The sequence below is a fragment of the Typha angustifolia genome, chromosome 8 (genome assembly GCF_048772165.1).
Source record: "Typha angustifolia cultivar Huaian chromosome 8, ASM4877216v1, whole genome shotgun sequence".
In the NCBI taxonomy this organism is placed as follows: Eukaryota; Viridiplantae; Streptophyta; class Magnoliopsida; order Poales; family Typhaceae; genus Typha; species Typha angustifolia.
In genome coordinates, this window is record NC_133246.1 from 2,288,688 (window position 1) to 2,313,372 (window position 24,685).

At 36.7% G+C, this 24,685-nt stretch overlaps 4 protein-coding genes across 5 annotated transcripts; 3 read left to right on the forward strand and 1 right to left on the reverse strand.

Annotated features, from left to right (window-relative positions):
* Positions 1–308: 308 nt before the first annotated feature.
* LOC140764265 (uncharacterized protein At4g14342) lies at positions 309–2,323 on the forward strand. Its single transcript, XM_073102735.1, has 3 exons — positions 309–400; positions 486–609; positions 1,981–2,323. The coding sequence occupies exons 1-3, from the start codon at positions 309–311 to the stop codon at positions 2,026–2,028; spliced, it is 264 nt and encodes an 87-aa protein (XP_072958836.1). The 3' UTR covers positions 2,029–2,323.
* A 734-nt stretch (positions 2,324–3,057) lies between these two features.
* LOC140764264 (casein kinase 1-like) lies at positions 3,058–9,970 on the forward strand. Of its 2 annotated transcripts, none has more exons than XM_073102731.1 (15): positions 3,058–3,313; positions 3,724–3,838; positions 3,941–3,981; positions 4,512–4,581; positions 4,663–4,811; positions 4,961–5,056; positions 5,604–5,674; positions 5,966–6,027; positions 6,221–6,284; positions 6,407–6,491; positions 6,595–6,721; positions 6,853–6,926; positions 7,012–7,072; positions 7,147–7,280; positions 9,355–9,970. In XM_073102731.1, exons 2-15 carry the CDS (start codon positions 3,763–3,765, stop codon positions 9,652–9,654), a joined length of 1,410 nt encoding a protein of 469 aa, XP_072958832.1. In that variant the 5' UTR covers positions 3,058–3,313; positions 3,724–3,762; the 3' UTR covers positions 9,655–9,970. The 2 variants fall into 2 exon arrangements, with proteins under 2 accessions (XP_072958832.1, XP_072958833.1); XM_073102732.1 differs by having other exon boundaries at positions 3,757–3,838.
* An 840-nt stretch (positions 9,971–10,810) lies between these two features.
* On the forward strand, positions 10,811–20,857 carry LOC140764509 (COP1-interacting protein 7-like). The gene is made up of 13 exons (XM_073103106.1): positions 10,811–11,303; positions 11,704–11,883; positions 12,005–12,125; positions 12,201–12,240; positions 12,815–12,867; positions 12,950–13,008; positions 13,354–13,506; positions 14,146–14,351; positions 14,969–16,557; positions 17,078–18,322; positions 18,909–19,302; positions 19,965–20,027; positions 20,427–20,857. The coding sequence occupies exons 1-13, from the start codon at positions 11,245–11,247 to the stop codon at positions 20,492–20,494; spliced, it is 4,230 nt and encodes a 1,409-aa protein (XP_072959207.1). The 5' UTR covers positions 10,811–11,244; the 3' UTR covers positions 20,495–20,857.
* A 920-nt stretch (positions 20,858–21,777) lies between these two features.
* On the reverse strand, positions 21,778–24,369 carry LOC140764511 (large ribosomal subunit protein eL14y-like). Its single transcript, XM_073103107.1, has 5 exons — positions 24,240–24,369; positions 24,034–24,135; positions 22,310–22,439; positions 22,120–22,232; positions 21,778–22,038 (listed from the first exon to the last, which is right to left on the reverse strand). The coding sequence occupies exons 1-5, from the start codon at positions 24,240–24,242 to the stop codon at positions 21,982–21,984; spliced, it is 405 nt and encodes a 134-aa protein (XP_072959208.1). The 5' UTR covers positions 24,243–24,369; the 3' UTR covers positions 21,778–21,981.
* Between the last annotated feature and the right edge of the window lie 316 nt (positions 24,370–24,685).

Genomic DNA, 24,685 nt, shown 5'->3' on the forward strand with positions numbered 1-24,685 from the left:
TTTCTATAATATATACAGAAATTCTTGCAATAGATAATTTTAATTATAAAATTTAATAGCATATGATAAATCTTATGTCCAAAAAGTATCTTAAGAGTATGCAAAAGTGTCCAAAGAGTACTCAAATTTATTTTATAATTTATTAAATATCATATATGTTGTAGAAGTATCCAACACGTATCTAACAAGAGTCCAACGAGTGTCTCAGTGTCCGACAAGTGTAGGACACAAACACATCATGCTGTTTCAAGTGTCTGTGCTTCATAGTTGCTATTGTTTTCACTTTATGAGAAGTCTCTGTTTCTTTTATGCAGGCTAGCGATAGGTTCAACATTAATTCCCAACTTGAGCACCTTCAGGCTAAGTATGTTGGAACTGGGCATGCTGATTTAAGTAGATTGTAAGTTCCAAGTCGTCAAAAAGACAATTCATACTTTTGCAGTATTGGAACAAGATTTTGGCTGATTCTTAACAAAATTTTGCAGTGAATGGGCAGTGAATATCCAGCGTGATAGTTATGCGTCTTATATTGGTCACTATCCCATGCTGGCCTATTTTGCTGTAGCAGAGAATGAGTCAATTGGGAGAGAACGATACAACTTTATGCAGGTTGGACTTTACATTAATCTCCTATTGATTGACATTTGTCTGTGATAACTCTCTCTACCTCTATTTAATAATAGTATACATAATTATATGGAGGAGGTGTGACAAGAATAACTTCGTGTTTTCTATAATTTGGTCAGTCGTAGTTCATTGCTTGCTTTTTTGTATTTATTTTTACATGAGTGGTAGTATCATACATGTATTTAAGAAAATATATTGATGCGTATGACTCTGACATGCTCTTTATTCTTGCTTAGTCATGAACTCGCTTTCTTTTTTTCTGAGTTTGTTGGCCAAGGGGAAATCTTTGTCTTTTCAAATATATGCGATAGTTCAAGAGCTAGAATATAAAGAAAGATTTAACATATGGGATTAATGTAGAATTTGATAGGTTAGTGTTGTGAGAGGATCATGTATCTTTGGGAGATTCCTAAATAGGCAGTAGAGTTAGGGGAGGCCGAATGAAAAAATTATTGCAAGATTAAGAAGCTTGAGCAATGATAAGGATAGCAGGGCTTTTGCTGAGTAGTATGGGATACTTGTTTAAATGGTGAAAATCAAGGATAAAATGAGATTGCTTATTAAGACAATTCAAATGAGGTTTGTGAGAATAGTGTATAATTTTCAGAAGATAAATAATTTTAGTTATTAAGATCAATATAACCTTGGAGCTCAAATTGGTCTGTCAAGAAGTATATTATTAGAATTTATTTTGTATCTTACCAGAAAATATAGAAATCAATCTATTTTAATGTGATTAAAGCCAGCAGCTAATAGAATCTCTCACTGAGTTAAATTGATTAGTAAGTTAAGGGAAGAAGCTAAACCTATTCATTTATTTATTCATAATATATGACAGAGTATTATGATGGTGGTGTATTCTGGAGTTGTACCTGCCAAGAGCAAATTGTTTTTTCAACTTATTCCACTAATTGGATAGGATAAAAAATAACTGTTGTCACTGAGATGCTCATCAAGTTACATGATAAATGAACATGTTGCAGACTGACTTCATTATTTAGCACAGTAAGACGTGTTAAAACCATACGTATTGTACTGTTTTGCAGCAATAAATGGTTTCCATGTGACAGAAGATAGGCTTGAGAGGGATAAGGTTAATGTCTTAATGACATTCTGTGGGAGAACTTGAGATGGTGGAATAAGGAACTCCAGTGATTCACTAAACAGATATGGTAGAGGGAAGCTGTTCTGAATTTACCTCACTGAGTTAGGTTATTTTGGCAGTAATAGTAAACAATTTTGTCCTTCATTGATCTTCGGTCTAAAGCTATTGTCTTGATACAATCATTGCATTTTATGCTTCCTAATGTTTGATTTCCGAAATAATTTATCTCGAGTGCTCTTGTCTTGCAGAAAATGTTGTTGCCATGTGGTCTTCCACCAGAGAGAGAGGAGGACTGAATTACTCCAACCTTGTGAAACTGCTATGGCATATCTTGTGCAACTAAATATACACATCTTCAGCATTATTATGTCATCTGTTGTTACCTGTTTTGCTTCTTTAGTTAGGAGATGAACCGATGCTGCAATAGAGTTCCTTGCGAGCCACTATTTTCATCGGCAATATACTTTTGTTTCCTTTGGATGCTCTGACGATATCCGTCTACTTGGTAGTTATAAATTTTGCTGATAATTATACATTTTCCTTTGGATGAATCTTATTTGCTGATAGTTATAAATTTTGCTTTTCTTCTCAGCCTTTATATCATACAATGCTTCTTACATATCACTCTGCCCAGGACTTTGTATGACTTCAGTATGATCAAACTGACAACATGGGATAGCTTTGCATTACTTGGCCAACTAAATTTAGCTAGATACTACTTTATAATGATTGATGAGCATTATTTTGTAAGAAAATAAATGGTACCTTTCTTTGTTCGAGCAAACCGTCTTATTTCTCTGAAGCATTTTTTTTTAAAGTTTGTATAAAATAAAATGAAAGAGAATGATGAATTGCTATACCACAAAAAGATAAATTATTATTTGATTATTAAATCAAAATAAGTAGATTTATTTTATAATAAGTAAATACTTGCTTATTTTGTGTATTTATGCCTATTGAGACGCAAAGGAAAAGCTTCTCTGCAATGCTACGGATTAAAAAAAGAAACCGTTTGCTACTTCTTAAAGCGAATGGATTTAATTTGATAAAGAACTAAAAAGTATTTTCAAGCAAGTAGAAGCTGTTGGCTAATGTTGCTTTAGAAGTAAACTCCTCGAATTTATTATAATTTCCAATCGAAATCTATTTTAACATTAGGAATCTAGTTTGGTGCCAGCCCTACTAATTTAATTAGATTACGCTGAGGTAGATTAATTAGAGTTTACCCAACTAAACTGCCCAAGGGCAATCCGGGCCCACTAATCATCGAGTACATGTAGCTCTTATGAGTAGAATATAAAGTGGTAAAAAATTGCAGCCATAACCCTCGATTTTTCCTTTATTTTATTCTCCTCCTACACAATCTTTTCGTCTCTCCTCCTGCTACTGTCTTCTTTTCCGCCTCCTCTCCCACCTTCCCTCCTACCCTCGCATAAATAATTCGGGGGAAAGAAGTATAAATCTCCCTGAAATTCCCAAATTTGCGTGCTTCTCTTCTAACTGTAGTCGTTTTCTTCGATTTGAAGCGGTTCTTTCCTCTTCTACTCTGCGATCTGCGATCTCTTGGAGCGGCGCCTATCGGTGAGTCGGAGGCTTTGGCGTTGGATTTCACGCTGTATTTGGGGATTCTTGGGTTCCAGATACGGGTTGGCTGCTTCCTGGGGAATATGCTTTTGAGTGGGGAGTTGGGGATTCTTAGTGTTTCGATTCCGGTTGTCGGATTCTTTATTCTGGAGGTGTGCGAATTGGATTACGGGGAAGAAGTATAAGGTTCCATTTCGCGGGGTAATGTAGTTAGACTCTTGGACTGATTCTTTGGTGGAGAAAGGACTGGGAATTTGTTTCAAGATTAGTTTTCTTTTTTCTTCTCATTTTTCCGGAGTAGATTGTAATAGGAGATTCGTCTTATCTTTCTTTTTTTCTTCACGTTTTTTTGGATTGGAGTCTATAAATTGGCATCAATTTATTTTGTTGTCTGAAAAAGTTTTCAGTTTTTCTTGCTTGGATCTCGTATCCTAGTTTAGATTATCATGGAGCACGCCGTTGGAGGAAAGTTTAAGCTCGGAAGGAAGATTGGGAGTGGATCTTTTGGAGAGATCTATCTTGGTATGCTTGCTAGGATGGCTCTCTTGTTTTGTTCTTTTTAATTAACAGCATATTTGTTTACTAGATTGTCTGACGTTCTTGTTTGTCTTTGATTTCGTTCAGGTGTCAACATACAAAGTGGAGAGGAAGTCGCAGTCAAGCTGGTATGTGCTCATGAACTTCTGCAGTAGTCTATATGCTCTTTCCTTTTCCTACTTGGGTGGGTAAAGCAAGAGTACGTCTTTGGTGTGCCATGATTAGGTACTGAACAATTAAATAGCTAGTATCCTTTCAAAGTTGATTAGTCTTAGCTAGTGGCTCATGGCCATATTTGTTTTAGGTAATTACATGGAAAATTAATCAGAACCTTGCAGAACTCCCTAAACTTGGCTGGTGTCAGTGAGGCATCAGGCTCGCTGGTCTTATCCATATCTGCCTAACATTTTATACCTTGATTTTCATCTAAAAGATTACCTTTTGCATGGTTTCGTATTCTAATTTTTAAACCTTGAGCATGTTAGTGAAATCTAGAATCTTCAAATTTGAATGGTACGCTAAAATTTGTTTGAAGACATTTAACATTATTAGAGAAAGAATGACTTTTATTGGTGGCAGCACAGTTTCCTTGGTTTGGTTCTTTAGCATTGACTACTAAAAATGCTTGTCTAACTACCTCTTATATCATTACTGCCAGGAATCTGTTAAGACAAAGCATCCTCAGCTTCATTATGAATCAAAATTGTATATGCTTCTGCAGGGAGGAAGTAAGCTCGTAAAATTTCTAAAATGGTTTATTTTTCTATATAGTTTTAGTGATTCCTTCTCTTTATGCTTGTCAAATGAAGATGGTATTCCACACCTGAAATGGTTTGGTGTGGAGGGAGAGTACAATGTCATGGTCATTGATCTTCTTGGCCCAAGCTTGGAGGACTTGTTTAACTACTGCAATCGGAAGTTGTCACTAAAAACAGTACTTATGCTCGCTGATCAGTTAGTAAGTACATCGATGTACATTCACCAGTAAATGTGGTAACATATCAATAGTTTAAAGCAATTGTAATTTGATCTAGTTCTGCTACTGAGTAACTCTGTATTAAATATATTATCTTTTCCTTATTAATGTCCCTTGATGTTTTTGTGTAGATCAACCGTGTTGAGTATATGCATTCAAGAGGATTTCTTCACCGTGATATCAAACCAGACAACTTCCTCATGGGTTTAGGTCGTAAAGCAAATCAGGTCTGCAGTTATGGGCATGCTCTTTTGCATCAGTTTAATGCATACAGATCAGGGAAACTCAATCAATTTGATGTATATATTGTTCCACAAATGCTAGTGTGTTTCTTTTCTTTTGACCTGGATGTGTTGCATCATATAGAATTTCATGGTTTAGGAATGATGTCAGTTTCACCAGTTCAAGTCATTTTTGCATTCTTCAAGCTAACAGGTAGCATATGACCATGGATGTAATTACTTGAAAGTTGAATCACTACAACTCGGTAATTTGAAGTTATCCATATTCCATATGACTTGTTCTTTTACCAATGCTAAGTATGTAGAGTGTAATGGTTTAATGTGAATAATCTAGGAAGTTGGAGCACGCTCATTCAAACTATTCAAGATTTTTGCCAAAGAAAAGGGCTTCTCCTTGCATGTGCTTACCATGATAATTATGTAGTTCTTTCTAAACTCTAGTGCAAATGGGATAAAGAGGCCTCAGTCTTTGTTATAACAGATGCAAAATGCAGGACGAAAATAGTCTATTGACATTTTACTTGCCATGCAGGTTTTTGTTATTGATTATGGACTTGCAAAGAAATATAGAGACCTTCAAACTCATAAGCACATACCGTACAGGTGAAACATGGTTTATTCTCATCAATTTTTGGTGTGGAGTGTCTCTGCTGCTTGCATTTTATGCAAATCTCTTCATATTGTGGTTATAAATGAATTTGATATTTGTTGTTCTTAATACATATTATTATATTAATTGTTTTCTTGAATTTCTTGAATTGTTCATATTTAATTTCTTGAAGTTGTAACTGGAGATTTTACCTTAAACATGCCTGTTTTTATCAATGGACTCTGGTTTGGTCTGCTAGACTTGTTGGTGAATCCCCTAAACAGCTAATGAGTCTTCTTTTTCAGGGAGAACAAAAATCTTACAGGAACAGCTCGGTATGCCAGTGTTAATACTCATCTTGGAATAGGTGAGTGACATATCTTAAAAACGCTAGGTTATCATCCTCTAGAGTTATGCTACTATGGGCCAGATTGACAGAGGTGAAGCTCTTATCAATGGTTGAAGATCACATTTAACAGGAGGAGAAAGTGATTAAAAAAGTCTGACATCATCCTTAGAACATTGTTGTGTTAGCCTTTAATAATTTTTTTTGCATGCAGAACAAAGCAGGAGAGATGATCTGGAATCTCTTGGTTATGTGCTTATGTACTTTTTAAGAGGAAGGTAAGATTTGTAGTAGAATAAAGTCAACTTTTCTGTTTCTAATATGTTCTCTTTACTGTCATTAGTGGATGCCTCGATGGCTTTTTTTTTCCTTATCATTTTCCTTTTCTGTTGTATGTCAGCCTTCCCTGGCAGGGATTAAAAGCTGGTACTAAAAAGCAGAAGTATGACAAAATTAGTGAAAAGAAAATGCTTACTCCAGTTGAGGTACTTACAATGGTCTTTGATAACTTAAGATGGCAACGCAATTGATCTTAAGAGTGACCTGTTGAGGAATTAACTAGAAATCTCTTTTCTAACATTGTAACAGATGCTATGCAAATCTTACCCACCGGAGTTTGTTTCATACTTCCATTATTGTCGATCCTTGCAATTTGAAGACAAGCCAGATTACTCTTATTTGAAGAGACTTTTCCGTGATCTATTTATTCGAGAAGGTATGCAACTTTAGTGGCTCCTGCTTTTAACATCTTCCGCCCTGATAGTCTAGAATGTTGCTGGCAATTCTTTCTGCACGAACGCATCTTCTTCGGTGCCACAAATTGTTCTTGACAGAACCGTTTTACAGGATACCAATTCGATTATGTATTTGACTGGACCATTTTGAAGTATCCTCAGATTGGTGCCAATGCTAGGTTGCGAGTATGTTGCTTTTCTCTTTCTTCTTTCTGAACTATGCCTGTTCTTATATTTGCTGAAGTGGAATTATTCTGTTGCTCACCATCAGCCTAGTGGAAGAACAAGTGGAACAGTTGGCCCATCTGTAGAAAGGACAGAAAGGACTTCAGGTCTGTATCTATTACAGTAATCTATTTGATGATAAATAAGCAGCATGAAACTTGAGTTTCTTCTCTTATACCAGTGGGACAAGAGGTCCGTGACAGAATCCCTGGTGTACTTGAAGCATTTGCTAAAAGAAAAGCCTCAGGTTCTGGTCATCATGGAGAACACTCCAAGAACAAAGTTATAGAGGATTTACTATTTTCCTCTAAAGAGGTTATACTACTACTGGCCTATTGCATATTACTGAAACATGTTTGGTGACTTTTGCACTTTCTTTGGTTAAAAGTACGATACAATTTTCCTCTTAACTTCAACCTTCTCCAGTCTCTCGAAAGAAGTCTTAAATTCAAATTGTCAAATTCTGGTGGATTTGTAAGTTGAAGAGAAAAAAAATCATCTAACATGGATGGTGTAACATAGTTGTCATAACTCATAAGAACAACAAAATACACTCCTATGACAGTGTAATATATTAATCTTACATCTTGAAGAGCCTTTTCTACTTTCTCATAAAATCATCCTTACCAACCAATATTTTGAAAGGCGGCCGCGGGTGGCGGGCGGTCACCCCACCGCCTAGCTCCTAGGCGGAAGGCGGGCGACAAGGTGGGTGACAAGGCGGTTTAACATTTTTAATATAAAAAAATAAAAATAAATAAATATATATATATAATATACATTACATACAGTAATTACTGACAAACAAACTGATAGACTAATTACTAACTGATTAACATTTAACAGATTAAAACATTTCAACGGATTAAGTGATTAATAGATAATTACTAATTTACAACTTTATAAGCATTTCTTCTCCAACAGATAATTAATTTAGTCGACTTTTAACTTGTCATTTTGTCTAATTGCCTATCATAACTGATTAAAACATATTTAAAGAAAAGGACATTTGATTTGCTCAATTGAGAGAGTGAGACTGTAAAGGGGGGAGTGAGAGAGAGAGAGAGAAAGAGGACTGTGTGTGTGTGAGAGAGAGAGAGAGGGAGAGAGTGAAAGAGATAGGGAAAGAGGATTGTACCTCTTTCACTTCTCGCCGTCCATTCTCACTCCCTGCCAACTCGTTCGCTTCTTGCTGTTGCTGCACGATGCCACTAGCTGTCGCTTTAGCTACCTTGGAGCTCGTCGTTGGCGGTCGTGGACGGGAGAGCTGAAGAGGATCGAAGATTTAGGCCCTTTAGGGTTTCTAATTTCTCTACCGAGACTCGGGAGAGGAGAGCAGAGAGAGAGAGAGAGAGAGAGAGAGAGAGAGAGAGAGAGAGAGAGAGAGAGAGAGAGAGAGAGAGAGAGAGAGAAGAGAGTTTTTATATTAAGGTTAATGAGTTAGTTATCTTAGTGGATAATAACTCGATCCTATACCCGTTTGTAACCCGATAAGGCTGGTTGGCGGGCCGAACCGCCATTCCGCCTTATCGGGTGAACGGCCCACCTAGCGCCTTTTGGCGCTCAGGCGACTTGCCAAAGCGGCAGCCCGTCTTATGCGAGCGCTATACCGAATGGCGGGGCGGCCGGTGCATCGCCCCGCCATGGCGGTCGTCTTTTCTGATTTTCAAAACACTGTTACCAACTTACCCTTAGGCAAAGTTACAACAGTTGCAGAATTATTTTTTAAAAGTTTTTTTAATTTAATTATTGGCCTAATTCATAGCTTTTTCTGACTAATCAGCAGTTGACTCAAGTTTTCTCTAATATCAAGGAAAAATATCAAAAAGAATAAAATAGAAAAAACATATTTTTTAGGTAATGCTATGAATTAAAATAACTTAAATAACATGTTATTGTGTTGGTAAAATTTCATTTTGCATCATAACTTTTAAATATTTTATATTTCATGCTTGAGTATCCATTATTTACAAATCTAACCCTCTGCTTTGAAGCGTTTACCTATTAAATTACACTACACAGTTACAATGCCATCCTCTAGTGATAAGTTTGAGTAAAGTGACTCTTCTCATTTCATACCCTGCCTTATGAGTTTATTGTGGTTTGCACCCTGCCCAATTTCACTAAATTACTCAAAGACACCCTGAGCTTGCATTTTCCATTGCATCTCCAGAAAAACATCCTGAATAGATGTTTTAGATATATGTGCTTTAGAAGTCTTAGCTATTTATGCTAAACATTTCTATCTGTTCAACTATTCTCTGAACTAGGTTCAGGAGTAGTGTGTTCTAGTTGATGTAACTTTTTCTTTTTTTCATGTTGAGCACCTTGCTGGCTTAGGCATTTGCTTGTAATGTGTATCGTACTGAAATTTCTCTTGATTTCATAGGTTATTAATTCAGAGAGAACACACCAATCCTCTTCTAGAAATGGAAGCACGTCAAAAAGGGCTGTTGTAGCATCTAGCAGGCTGAGTTCTGGAGATCCCAGTGAGCAGAATCGCACGAGCCGGCTTTTTTCCAGCAGCAGCAGTAGCAGACCATCCACGATCCAGAGGCTTCATCACTCCAGTGGGGTTGAAACCAGATCTTCATCAGTATCTAGAAGTGGAGCAGGAAGAGGCAGTCGAGATGATCCCACTTTCCGAAATTTTGAGTTCCTCTCTATCAATGCTGAGAGGAGGAAATGAAAAGGTGTTCTGGGCTTCTGGCGATACGAAGTGGCTGCTGCTCTTTGAGTAGTCGCTATTCTTTCACTCAATTTATGTGCAGTCTAGCAAATGATTCTTCCCCTTCCGGGTTAAAAGTTGTTGTAATTCTTAAAAATATTCATTCTATTGGTTGCATTTGTTTAGTTAGTGATTCCTACAAGTAAGGTGCCTTCTTATCCAGTTAAATTGTTTTGAATGCTTAAGGGGGGCATTTTTTAACCTCGTTGTGAGGCTCCTTGGCCTTTAATGTGAAGGATCTTGGAAAATTGTTTATATGAAACTTCAGTCAAATAAATTTTTTGATGTTCTACAATCATCTATACAACCTTTGGCTTCTCGAAATCTTTTTTGTTGATTCAAATTGCATTTTTGCTCTCAATGTCATCTACAAACACAGGGTCAGACCTCACTTACAAGAGCAGAAGAATTTTGACGCACCACCACCAGGCATCACGTTTAAGCTAAGATACTTCTATGATGAGGTATTAATTACTGCTGGAATTTCAGATAGCTTTCTCCATGAAGTAAAGCGGAATACATAAGAAAGATTGAGTTTTAGAGGAAAATGGTGGAACTTCACTGTGATATGGTATAACTCTCTAATCAGGAAGGCCAGCAAGAGACCTGGCAATAGAAGTCTTCCACGCTTCGCTTGCCGGGGGGCCATGCTAGGTGTTCTTCTGCAAATCGACAAATCTAAAGGTGTTCATTTTTTCTGGGGTTTTCTGTAGTATTTTATTAGAACTATAGGGACTAAAATAAGTTAAGCTAAATTACATCCAATACAAATACAAGGTTTAGGTTAAAAATAGTTAAGCTAAGTCACACCTAAGCTCTCTAAATTATGGCATAGTATCAATTATATCCCAGCCCATGTTTTGGTTTGGAATAAGTGGACTATATTGGTTTAGTAATGCAAACTACTATAATTTTATATCTATTATTTTACATTTTAGATCATTTTTTAAAATGTTTTCTAAATTTATTACTTATTCATATGATACCAACCAAACACTATTATAGTAGAATACAGAGAAGGTGTAAAATGAAAAGATCTCTTTTTTTGTTTGTTTTTTGTTTACAGCATCCAAGGGTTGTATACTGGTACTGTGACTATTGTCGGATTCTAAAGCCCCACTCCTGAGCAGTACTGCACTCCACTCTCTTTCCCTCCCGTAAAGTAGAGATTTTTTTAGCTTTATTACAAATTCTTCCCTTTTCTCTCTCTTCTCCGAGTGACTCTCCAGTCTTTCTCCACCATTAAAGCCTCTTTAGTTGCTTCTCCCACCTCTTCTCGTGTTTCAGAGATAACATGTAGGGGAAGCAAAGTAGTGTCTTTGGTTGGTGAGAACTCTCTCTCTCTCTCTCCTCTGTGTGTGTGTGTGTGTGTATTGAGAGAGAGAGAGAGAGAGAGAGAGAGAGAGAGAGAGAGAGAGAGAGAGAGAGAGAGAGATCTTAAATGTAGGTAGAGAGAAAGACGAGGAAGGGAGGAAAGAGAGAAGCAGAGTGAAGGACTCTGGGGGATCAAAATCCAAGAAATTTGTTTGGAGCATTGCTGCTTCTGCCGCGATGAAGTCGGACTGTCGGCTAGATTCGGCGGTGTTCCAGCTAACGCCCACTCGAACAAGGTAAAACCCTAAATCTTTCCAAAATGAGCTTCTTTTTTGCCAAGAAAAAAAGAAGAAAGAAAAAAGAATCTTTAGGCAGTTTGATGGGTAATCGCATTAATGGAGTCTGAGATAGTTTGAGATTAGAAAGATGCCATCTTGGAAGGCTTTTTGGTGTTTTTGGAGTGAAATTATGTAGTTAAGATTTCACGAGGCTGATTGTATATAAGGGTCGTGGATTTTGTGAGCTCTTGTGTCTATAGCTATAGATTGCTCCAATATTTCTCGTTATAATTAAATGACTAAGAGATGTGAACATAATTTTGCCATCGATGAGAATAATATATTATGTAAAAATGTATTATAATTTACCTTTGTAAAACGTTGCAAATGGTTAAACTTGTGTTCTCCTGTTTATCAGGTGTGATTTGGTTATAATTGCAAGTAGTAGATCAGAAAAGCTAGCCTCTGGGTTGTTGGAACCGTTTCTAGCTCATCTGAAGACTGCCCGCGATCAGATTGCAAAGGGAGGTTACTCGATTACACTAGAACCAGATCCTGAAATAGATGCAATATGGTTTACTAAAGGAACTTTAGAGAGGTCAGTGACTCAATTCTCTTTAATTATTTGTAACTATGTTCCAATGCATAATATTTTGTTTTCTCTCAATCACCAGTAATGCATCGTGTTACATGAGAAATAAATGTTTTAACCTTTGTAGATTTGTTCGTTTTGTGAGCACACCTGAGGTTTTGGAGCGAGTGACCACGATAGAGTCTGAGATATTGCAGATAGAGGAGGCACTTGCCATTCAGGGGAATGATAACCTTGGTTTAAGCACTGTATGTTAGTAAGATGATAATCTATGACCTGTTTATAACAGTGAGATGACGCCATCTTGTTTATGCCATTTATAGGTGGAAGACCATCAAAGAAACTCGGCAGAATGCATTGAAGGTACGACACTAATGTGGCTTGAATATTTTAACCATTTTGATATGTGAGTTTGGAAAAATGAACTGAACCCATCCAACGTTTTGTATCTCTTTTTCTTGAATGTTTGTACTTATCTTGGAAGATGTGGGTCACAAGACAGGACCTAGGGTTACCTTTGTCTTTGAATTTAGTCAATACTTACTGTGTGTCAAATGTACCACCTTGTCAGTAGAATATATCTTAAAGTATGGTAAGAAGAAATTGTCAATACAGATCAATAGACATTGATTGAACCCTTAATTGAACCAGCTAACCAGGCAGAAGATAATTTGATTTGCCATGTACTTCATTTTGGCCCTGTAAGAAGATATTTTGGTCTTGAAATCAAGGTTTTCCACCTGTTACTGCTAATTGTTGCAGCAGCATCTGAGTAGAAATTTTGTGTTTCCCATGGTGCATTGGAAATTCCTTCGGCTTTAAACTCACAGAATAAAGTGATTAAGCGCCTTGCAGTTATCTTTGTTCCTGAAGTGAGTGAATATTTGTTCTTTAGATGTACTGTGATATGGTACTGATATTGCGTGGTCATGGGCAGGTAGCAAGTCAACAGTTGATGCTGATGCAGAGAAAGCAATAGTTCTTTATAAGGTATTAATGATGACAATTTTCAATACAAATGATTTTCATTGAATGATTTGATCTAATTGTGAACCCTTTGTATTAATGGCAGCCTGGGCAGCTACATTCACCAACGTCCAATGGAACCACAACATATAAGGAGAATTCAAAGTACATAACATAGAGATTTTCTTTTTTTCTAGAATCTTCATGTTTACATATGCAAGAATCAAAATATCTGAGTAATATAGCAGTCCAATCCATAATAAATATATAATGTAAATTAGGAGTTCACAAAAGCAAAGTATTATTTTATGCAGTTTTATGTCAATATATACTTCACAGATTAAGAGCTTAAATCTTCACCTAGTGTAGATATTAATTGTCACCATAGATCTATGTTTTAGTATAGCCGTATAAGTCTCTGCTTGCATTTTGTAGCTTGCACTTGTTTTAGTGTATTGCAAATAAGACTTTAAATGGTCTCATAGTTCTTGTCTGTAATACTATCTACAGAGTTAAGCTACTGAGAGTGCTTGAGAACCGTAAAATTGCGTTGCAGAAAGAGCACGGCATGGCCTTTGCACGTGCCATAGCAGCTGGTTTTGATAGGGATAGCATGGCCCATTTGGTCTCATTTGCTGAGTGCTTTGGTGCCTCCCGTTTAATGTAAGCTCCATCTCTCTTATGATTCCCCAGAACTCTTCTTTCTTTTCAGTTGTCTTCTAAATGAACATGAACTGCAAACTTCCGGTGGATCTACCAACTTTTCTGATGACCTATAGCTCTTCTAGTAGCTTACTTATTACTAAAAAAGTAAGTTCTACATGTTTGAGAATCAGAAAGAAGTTTAGGAAGTCTGATTAGTTTTTTCATTGTGTCTGCTATCTTACTGGGTGCTTTGATGCCATTAGGAATTTAGGATGCTTCATCTTATATTTTAACATAGTACTTGACTAGGAAAAACTTCTGTTTCATCTTGTGGGCTACCTCCTTTTTCTATTTGAGACAAGCTACATTTTCTATTCTCATAGGTCACTAGTATTTCTGTGCCCCTATTGAGTTTGTTATCTGTTAGTACTAGAACTCAGGGATAAAGTTGCTATGTGAAATGAAAAAATGTCCTTAGATGCCGAAAATATGGAAAATGTGAGTAGGGAACACATTTCTGCAATCTTAGCAGACATTGATGGATGTGCTAATTGCAAGACTAGTTTGATGGAGTTATGCTATTTCTAGATAATAGATTCTTTGAAAATTTCATTTTATACTCCCATAATACTATGTCACTGTTTTATGTTACTCTAGGAACGCATGTTTGCAATTTATGGAGTTGTGGAAGAGAAAGCACGAAATTGGGCAATGGCTTGAAGTTGAAGCGCCAGAACCAATATCGTCACAATCTGAATTTTATTCTTTCAATGCATCTGGCATTGTACTCCCTGGAGATAGCAAGAAACAGAACATGGAATCCTCTACTGCCCATGTGACTGCAGAGAACACTGGAAAAGCTGGTATATGTTCTCTCAGCTTTAAATTCACAACAATAGATGTACCTCTGGTTTGTGCAGTCTTACCTTTGAGTTTATGACCCGACCAAATACACCTTCTGATTTGCTTTGACATCTTCATGGGAAAGGAACTTCAGATCTTTTTAGTGCTTCAAGGGATGTTCAATTGCTCATGCATGGAAGACTTTATAGGCCCTGAAAAGTCATAATTTTGGTTCTTACATTGTAAATTGTTACAATCTCATCTCCATTTTGCTAGAAATACAGTACCCTTTTTATATGAAATTAATTTTTGGATTCAATTTTTCTTATGCTTGTTTGAAGCTTGTTTTTTTTTACTTCTAAAACCTTTTCATTATAGGCCTTCTCCCATGTAATCATTGATTTTGCCAATTGATATAATTTTCCTTTGTAGCAAACAAGCAAGTAAAATTTTGTTTATCTAATCATCTGCATGAACAAGAATGATAGCCTCATTGGTCGACATGGAGACTTGCTCAATATTCCTTATTGTCTCTTTGGTTACTTTACTTGAGTTATTTCTAACTTTTATATTCTTGTCATTTCTGCACTATTATGATATTGTTGTAACTTGTGTTAAGTTTGCTTCTTCTGTCCAGATCAACAGACCTCTTCAGATCCTCAGCATCCACTGCTAGCCCATGAATATTTCCACAGCCAATATCACCAGCCTGGGTATCCCTCTTGGCAAATGCATCCTCCACCAGGTCCACACGTCTTTCAAACTTATCCCATGCAAGCCATGCCATACTATCAAAATTATCCAGTGGGTAGTCCATATTTCCATCCCCTGTATCCTCAATTGGATGATCCTAAGTTTAACACCCCTCCAAGAATGGGCTTGAAAAGGCATTCAATGGATAATAAAGATAACATTGTCAGTTCAGAGACTTCAGAAATGGGTGTTCCCAGTACAAGATCACATGATGATGCAAACCTCTGTGCGTCAGAGTTTGAGAAAGAATCTCATGGCTGTGAATCACAGAAGCAGATTGATTGTTCAGGAAATAAATCTGGTGGTGTTGTCATTAGAAACTTAAATTACATATCACCAAAGAAGCATGATTTGTCGGGAAATGAAGCACAGTCAGCTTCTGGTGTTGACATTGTAGAGGATGGCATGGATATGCATTCTAGTTCAAGAGGGAAAAAACACAGGAACACTTCAAGTTCTTCAAAGAAAAAAGAGGGTTATGGAAATTCTATAGAATATTCAGATGCACATGTCAAGGATGAAATGGCTTACCAACAGGAAGCAGACACGGGAAACTGGCAGGTCTTTCAGAACTTCTTACTGAGAGCTGAAGAAAAGGCAAGGTCTAATGAAAAAGATATATCTGCTAGTGAAAAAGAGCCTTCGACAAGGAGAAAGGAGAATATAAATGGAGCTGATCCTCTCCTCCTTCTAAAGAGAGATTGTGGAAGTGTTCAAGAACAGAGGACAGGAGGATTTGATCCAATGAACAGGAAGGCTAGTCGAACGAAGCAGATCTCTTCCAATGATGCAACTTTAATTTCAGATGAAGGAATAGGTTTAATAGATAGCCAGTTAAAGGAGATAGAAGGTGGAATGGGAGGATACCTGAGGGCTACCAGTGATGATTTTATGATTTATGGGCATGAAAGACAAGTAGCCGTTCAGAGTTCTGTGGACCTCTCAGACTGCAAATATGGGCATTCCAACAACTTGGGAAATAACTTGTACAGTGTGACAGATGATTCTTTCATGGTTCCTCTTAGGTCAGCTTCACTGGATCAGCTTAAAGCAGTAAGCAGAGACACTATTGATATAGAGTCTGAGTTCCCTTCATCTGTTCATAGGACTGAGGATTCCGCTGGTAGGCGAAGAAATCAACGGAGTTATGAACCAGATGTTATAACCTTGATTCCCAAGCGTGGATTAGAGAGTGGGTCTGTTTGTTATGATCCAGTAAAAGACTATGACAATCAGATTCCTGTCAAGCTGAAAGCTAAAATCCGAGAGAATGCTTCACTTAGCATCAAAGAAGTGAAAAGATCAGGTATAGACAAGAAACAAAGAGTTTCACAGGATGGATCGGAGAAAAGGAAGGATGCACATGCAAGGAAAGTGACATCCTCAAGATTGAATCCACCTGCTGAAGCACAAAAACGTGCTGAGAAGTTGCGTGCATTCAAAGCTGATCTTCAGAAAGTGAAGAAAGAAAAGGTACTTTTTACTCATTCTTTGTTGGCTTTCCCAATAATTTCTTGGTTATTCATACCCCTTTTTCCTAATTTGGTTCTTCTTAGCCATGTCGTAGATCACTTTATCAATCATTAACAATGTATCTTTTCTGCCATCACTTGGATAATATATTTTTCTCTTGCTCTTCTTGGTAAAAGAAATGGTTGCCAATCTATTATCTGCATATTCTAGCTTTTCTTTTGTGGTCTCCTAAAACACTTGATATGTAATATACTGTGATGGAAACTTTCTTGTTTCTTCTTTTGTCTTGCTGCTGAAGTTATTCACAGTATAAAATTACTTGCAATAAAAAAAATTCTTTATTTCATTTAAAAGGTGTATGTCAAGGGTTGATAGTTTAAATTTAGTTTTCTTTCAAGATGTTGTCGCAACCAACTTTTCATTTGTTTAATGAGCTTCTTTTGTGTAGTTTGGTATCTCTAAGTTCCCATCTCCAACTCTCTGATTATCTAAAGTGTTGAGGGGCTTCTTCCACTTTCAGGAAGAGGAGCAGATAAGGAGGTTGGAAGCTTTGAAAATAGAGAGGCAAAAGAGAATTGCTGCAAGACGTAATCTGAATGCCACTCATTCACCATCGACCCAACAGAAGAACAAAGTCAGATCCGCACCGAAGTTTTCTCCAAGTTCTTACAAGGGGTCAAAGTTCAGTGACTCAGAACCTGGATATTCTTCCCCTCTCAAAAAGTTTCCTATTAGAGCAAATTTGGTGGGGACAACTGACTCTAAGAAAACCACAAAAACTACTAGATCGAGTGATAGTTCACATGGATTAAACCAACCAGTCTCATTGTTGAGTAAAATGAAGAATGGTATAAATGATGTGACACCAAAAGCATTCCCAGTGTCTGTTCAAGCTAAAAGACTTTCCAACCCCAATGGTGACAGCAGCCACCGTGCTTCTGTGTTGAAGTTAGTTAGCTCTGATCAAGTACGTAGGAGAAGTATGCCTGATGTGTCTCAGACAAAGAAGATTACTGAAATTATGCAGATGGGAAAATGCAAATCAGCAAGTCTGCTGGAACTGAGGACAAGCAATTCTAAGCAAACCACAAAAACTACTACATTGAGTGGTAGTTCACATGGGTTACATCAATTGGACTCATCATTTACTAAAATGAAGAAAGGGATAAATAATGGAACACCAAAACCATTGCCAGTACCTATTCAAACTAAAAGACTTTCTGATCCCAATGGCAGCAGCAGCTACCGTTCTTCTATGTCAAAGTTAGTTAGCTCTGACCAAGTACGCAGGAGAAGCATGCCTGATGCGTCTCAGACAAAGAAGATTTCCGCTACGATGCAGATGGACAAAAGCAAATCAGCAAATCTGCCAGAGCTGAGGAGTAAATTACCAAAAGTTCCTTCTAGCATCATCAAGAATAGTTTACCTAATAATGAGATATTGCAGGGAGGGCCTGCAAGCAAAACTTCACAAACCATCCGATCTAAAAGAGCTATTGACAAGGTTCCTAGGATAAGCAACAGTGACGACAACCTGGTAATTGAGAAGACCGTTGTGATGCTTGAAAATGAGGTGGTTCAAACTCTGATTCCTCCTCCTAAGTTAATGGATGAAACCAATGAATCACATAGGGATAGTAGGAAGGAGAAGAGTGGGCTGAAATTAGATTATGCTGCTATCCGGGCTCCACCTTCTCCTGTCGTTGTCAGGGCAGTTGAGAATTCTGCTAATCTTAAGCTCGTTGACCAGCTGAACTCTTGTGAGGTATGTAGTTTTCGCTGTACAGTAAATCTTATTCTTTCAACTTAATGTCCTTATTTAATTCATGCAACCATATTTATGGTAATTAAATATAAAGAGTTGAGGGATTAAATATCTAGGTGGAAGGAAATCATATAATTTTAATCTTGAAGAGAAGGATGTTCACCTTAGCATGCTTTTACACAAAGACGAGATAGATTCTTATTCTTCACAGAGCAAGAACTTTATTCCATTTAGATAGGTGTCTTATTCTTTGATATACAGTTCCTAGTTCATACAATACATAAATTCAAGCTGTAGAAGTTCTTGGTGTAAAATCAAGAACAGAACTAGAGATTCATGTTAATCTTAATATTTCCATCTCCTAAACATTGAAGGTAACATCCATAAGGGAGATGGCAGTACAACAAATTGTGCTTTCCCATGTCTTAACAACTATTAACTGCTTCTTTGTAATGACAAGTCCAAAAATAATATAGTATTATACATTTGAAAGAAAGGTGACTCTATAATGGGTGATGAATTCTTCCTTGCTACTTCATGGTATGTTACTGATTTCTTAATGAGTTGTTATGCTTGTGACTGTCAGGTAGGTATTGATTACTTAAAGGACAAGACACAGAATTTCTCAAGCTCCGTACTCGTGGAGAAATCTTATCATGCACCTTATGCTAGAGCAACATCCTTGGAGGATCCTGCCACCAGGAATTTGGCATGCCATGAATCACTACCTGTGCTTGAATCCAAAACAGCAATGCATGTGGAGAGTGTTAAAGCACAAGTATCCAATTCACCTGATGTGGATTTGGTAGATCAAACTCATGAAACATATGAGAAGCCTCAAAGCAAAGAATCAAAAAGTTTTAGGAAACTTTTGAAATTTGGTAGAAAGAGCCAAACTACAGCTTCAGGTGAAGTTAGCATGGTTTCTGATGCATCACCAGTTGATGATCGCCCAATGACTGTTGTTTCATCCGACAATGGTATAGTATTACCTCTCTCTTAGTCCATAAAATGCTTATTAAATTCAGTAATATGCATTACTGATTTTTTTTTTCTTTTCCATGTGTCTGCATATTAAAACAGCAAATATACATCAAAGAAAATAAGCCTACTTCACAAATGAAAATTAAGAACTTGGTAATAATATCTTTTTGCATTCATGGTCCAGCATGTCCTCAAAGCCCAATACACTACTTATTCTTGCTATTAATATATGGAGAGAAGTAAGAATCTAATAGTGTCTCAATAAAATTAGCGCTATTGAGATTTGAACACGGAAGTACTCATACAGCATCAGCCCTTTGAACCATCTAAGCGCAATCACCCATGGGTTGTTCTTGCTATATTGTGTTTCCATTCTTGCACAAATCATTTGTCTTTAATTATCCTGCCTAAGATTCTTTTGGAACACTAGACCTTGTAGCATATTTTTCTTGAAGATATGAAAGATGTTCGAGTGACTAGCATCCAACTTTGAGCTAGTAGCTCTTGGACACTGGAGTTGTCTTAAAAATAGTTGGAAATTTCCAAGAAAGGGTGTTGTTATTGATTGAAATCATTTCAGGTCTCAAAAACTGCTGATCAATACATACAATATTCAAGGATCATTCCTTTATCTGATAGTGCTTTATTATCATTTCAGCTCACACTCTAAAGAATCTCATTGCTCAAGATGCTACTGATGTTGGAGAGACCCCAACGAAAGGTTAGAAGTATTTAATTTCACGATTAATCTTAAATGCCATTCTCTGTGTAGAAGCGAGTCTTATAGTTCTGTCATTTAACATATATTTCACAATTCTCAACTCTGACTACCCTTCTCAATAGAAGGAAAGTAACTCGGTGCTTTTCTTTTGGAATTTCCAGTAGATAAACTGTTCTTTCTGAGATGAAATTCTAACTTTTTTTTAAAAAAAAATTTAATTAGTCTGGAGAGTTTTCTAAATCGTCAAAAGTTCTGCTGACACATCATAGTTGTTCTTTATTTAAAAATATCCATTGATTGTATCATTCTCTCACACTGATGCTAAATTACTCTCTCTAAACATTTGGCCTCACGACTCAAAAAGGTTTATTTTCCTCATTAGCGTGATTTTCCTTGCAGTTTCACGACACTTCTCCCTGCTATCACCTTTCCGCAGCAAGGGCATTGAGAAGAAATCACCTGCCTGACGATGCCACTAAAACAAGACGACATTTTGCCGAGGACCCTTCTGCTAGGAAAGCTGCTGAGTTAATTATTATACTGGTTCTTTGATTTATTGTATTACACAAAACTCTCTTCTTTTTTCAAATTCATATACTTTCCAAGGAATCTCTCTTACATCAAGGAATCTCTCTTACAGAAATAACTTTTTAAAATTTTACGATTGAGACCGACAAAGAACCAATCTGCTATGTAGAACTGAGCTATTTAATGTGAGGTTTATGCTCAACAGTGTCAGCATGGAGGAATATTGACTTCCATACACAGTAGTCTTATTATATTGGAAAGTTGTATCAAATCAAATATCAGTAGCTCAAGACGTCAGAGAGACTTGATGAACACGATATTATAAGTGGACTTCCTTGCCCTTTCTTGATAATTTAAATTTTTTTTACAGGAATTCATGGAACGATCGTAGAATTTTCCAACCAAAAGAAAGAAAGAACAATCTTCACATCCTTTAGGCGTGTCCTATTTGTTATTATGATTGGAGAAGTCAAACCAAAAAATTATCCTTTCAACAGTGTCAGCATGGGAAGGGCATCACTCCATGCCGAGGCTAAAGTACGTGTGTTGAGAAATTCAACAACCCTTCCATAAATTCCTACAAAGTTTTAAATTATTAAGAAAGAGAGAAAAAAGAAATGAAAATACTATAAATAAATTTTTTTTTTTTCATTTACAACATTGCCACAGAATTTCATGAAATATTAAAAAATAGGGCAACTATTATAAGTAACCAAGCTAATATTTAAAGATCTACTAACCCAGCAGATGTAGCAAAAGACTCAAAGCAATGAGACTAGATTTCAACCAACCGAAAGACTCAAGACACCAACTCACTAAGTTGGGTCCAAGGCTCAAACCAACAAAGACTATCACATGAACTGGGCTGTCAGCTGCCTAACCCACCTGAGCAAGCCAAAGCCAAGCTGAGCTGGGATTATAAAACAGTAATACTTTTCTCCATAATAGGGTTTAAGAGATCAGAGAGATTTGATGACCACGAAATCAGAAGTGGATTTCCTGTTCCAGTGATACAGACCAAACACACCACAATAAAGTCCTAACCATCACGCTTATTCTAACTAGCACCAATCATTCGTTGGATCTACCGACTAGCATATGTATCAGATAATATTTCTGTGTCCTGCATATTTTGTGGCTAATATAACCTTGACGACATTAGACAAACTATACCACAACATACACACAAAACTTGGGCAAAATTCAAAATAGGACGAGAATGTAAATGAGAAGGTGGAAACAGTCACATCAGGATTATCAGTCTTAAGAAGTTATTCAGATGAAATTTGTCAAAATTGGTCGACTCCACAAACTAACACAAAATGGCCATCCTGTATATAAGTTTACATCTATTTCTCAGAGGAAAATCGAGAGCTGATTGCACTAGAAACAAATTTTGAAAAATCTGCTAGTCTACCACAGGAGTTCAAGCTGTAGTCTGCTTTTTGAGTTTTGCCAGCTCTTGGCGGATAGCACCACCCCTCTGGAGAATGAAATAAGAAAGAAATTAGATTATACATATATGAATGCACACATGCAGAGAGAGAAAACACTTATGACTAACCTTGATTTTTGCTAACATAACCTTGAACCTGCCAAAATCATTTAGCGAAGCTCTCCTTTTCTGGACAATTAACTTCCTGCCCCATGAACTGTTTTCCCACTTATTCTTAACATCTGTAGCCAAAATTGTATTAGTTGTATCAAATCCAGTACATAAACTTTGTGGAAGTTTCAAGAAAAAACCATCCTACCAGCTGCCTCCATTGCAGCAATCAAGGATTTCTTCTTTGGGACCCGTGGAATCTCAATTTTAATATCAGTCAGGGAGAGCCTCTTGAAGTTCATTTGGCTTCGCACCATGTCAGGAGCATCAACAAGAGCCTAAAAGATAAAGAATTTTTTTTTGGATAAAACAGCAATATAGTACAATAACCCATCATAAACAGAATAGCATGTTTATGAATGAGTTCAGGAAACCCTCTAACTTGACCGTGTCTCTCTTAATGAAAAATGGCGAATCTACATATAACTGGTCTACATGAGGAAACCTTGAGTCATTAGCAGTTCATAAAGAAAACAAGGATAAGGGAGCCATGAACTGTGTGGCGCATTGTCTACTCTGATCCTAACACCACTCCACCGCACTAGATATACATGCCATCTGATGAAACATTTTTTCAGACAAGCAATAAGTAGTAGTGTTGCCTAAATTTAAGTTCTACTTAAATTATTGATATATTGTTTGCTTGTTACTCGCACTTCTTTACACCATCCAAATTTACTCTATATTAAACCTACCATTCAGCATGTCACACACAAGGGGAGCATAGAAAAGCGGGTGGGTGCATTGTGGTATAAAGAAGACTTCTCCCTATAAAAGCGGGTGGGTGCATTATGGTATATAAAGAAGACTTCTCCCTATAAAACATTCATTCTTCACTTGTGTCGTCAAAAAACTTATTCATACGACTATCCCTAATTCCTCCTGTATTTAATTAAACTAAATTTGCTTCTCTAGTCTTACTTTTTTTACATGAAACTAATATGCTTTCTTTTATAGCTGACATCTCTAAAGAGGATGAGCTAGCATTGCACAGTTGCATACAGGATTATGAAGACGTCAAAATAGTCAGGTTATAGTTCTAAAATACTATTGCATCTTCTTGTTCGACCTTTCAAATAGCTTATTTTTCTCATTTTGCATACATTACTTATTTGTCATTCTAATAGGTTTTCCATATAACTTCCTTCATTACTCCGAAGCATTTAGCTCATTATATATTCACTCTCAAAATTATAATAGTTTAGTTTATATTAATGTTATCCAAACAAAATATTAGTTGTTAATATGTGACTTGCTTATTAACGTATTTCAAATTTGTTCACATCTTTCTCGACTTAGTTGCAAAATCTGTAAAGCACCATGAGGAAAGTGCCTTTAGTCGTCTCGGCTTCTTTTTCTGTTTCTCATAACTCCTGACATCTCTTCTCCCATATTTTATAAGCTAGCATTTCAAAAATTAATTAGATATCTTCTATTGATTTCTTTCAAGACATTTTCTTTTTATTTCAGACCTAGTCATGCTTGTCCTGTATAGACAATTTGACATTACATGTTTGCCATAGCATTTGCAACATTCTTAGTTTCAAGTAATCAAAAATGCTATTATGTTAAGAGCTAGACTGCAAACATTTTGCGCCTTATGACTTAAAAAAAAAAAACGTCCAAGATAGATATCAAATCCCCAAAGATTACTCGGTGGCTACAAATGTGTAAACTTTTATGCAAAAAATTAACAGAAAGCTCGTAATCTCACTTTTTTTATTAATTGTATTGCCCGTTATGTTATGATCTAATCACCCAAAAATAACAACCCAACAACAAAATCTTTCCAACGTCGATAGATTACATAGTAAACAAGAAACGATATTAAAAGTAAAATGCAGAGAGTGAGAGAGAGAGAGAGAGGTTTACTCGATTCTGATCGATAACATCGACGATGACGACAAGCCTGCCGTATTCCTTGCCATAGTTGACGAGGGCCACCCTCCCGATCTCCACGTACCTCTTGAACGGCTTCACGAATCACCCGAGAAGAATCCAACAAAATAAAAAATAACTAATCAGAGACGAAAGAGTAACAGAAGATCGATAAAAAGAGACGTGCTTCGAACTCTCACCATTGCTAGATCAGAAGAGCGAGAGGAGAGAAGAGAGGGATGACGAGATGGGTGTTAGGGTTTCCGGCGCGGCTTTTATTAGGGTTTTCTTTTATATGATCAAAATTTGGGAGGTTTTTATTCACGATTACCTCGCCCTCGCCTCGCCGTTCGATCTAGGGCATCTACTTAAAATCAAGTTACCCCCTCCATTTCTTGAAATTACCAAAGTGCTTTCACTATGCACATTCACCCCTGTCTCTTCTACTTTCTCATTTAAGTCCCTCCAATTATTAAATATAGTTTTTGTTTTCGCCCGTATTAATTATTAGGTTATTATCATAGTTGAAGGTCTTTCTTAGAGAGTTTTCTTCCCTATTTTTCTTTGTTATATTTGTATCAAACTTATACGCCAATTATCTACGATGAATAAAAAAATCTGACAACTGACTTTCCCTTCAAATTAA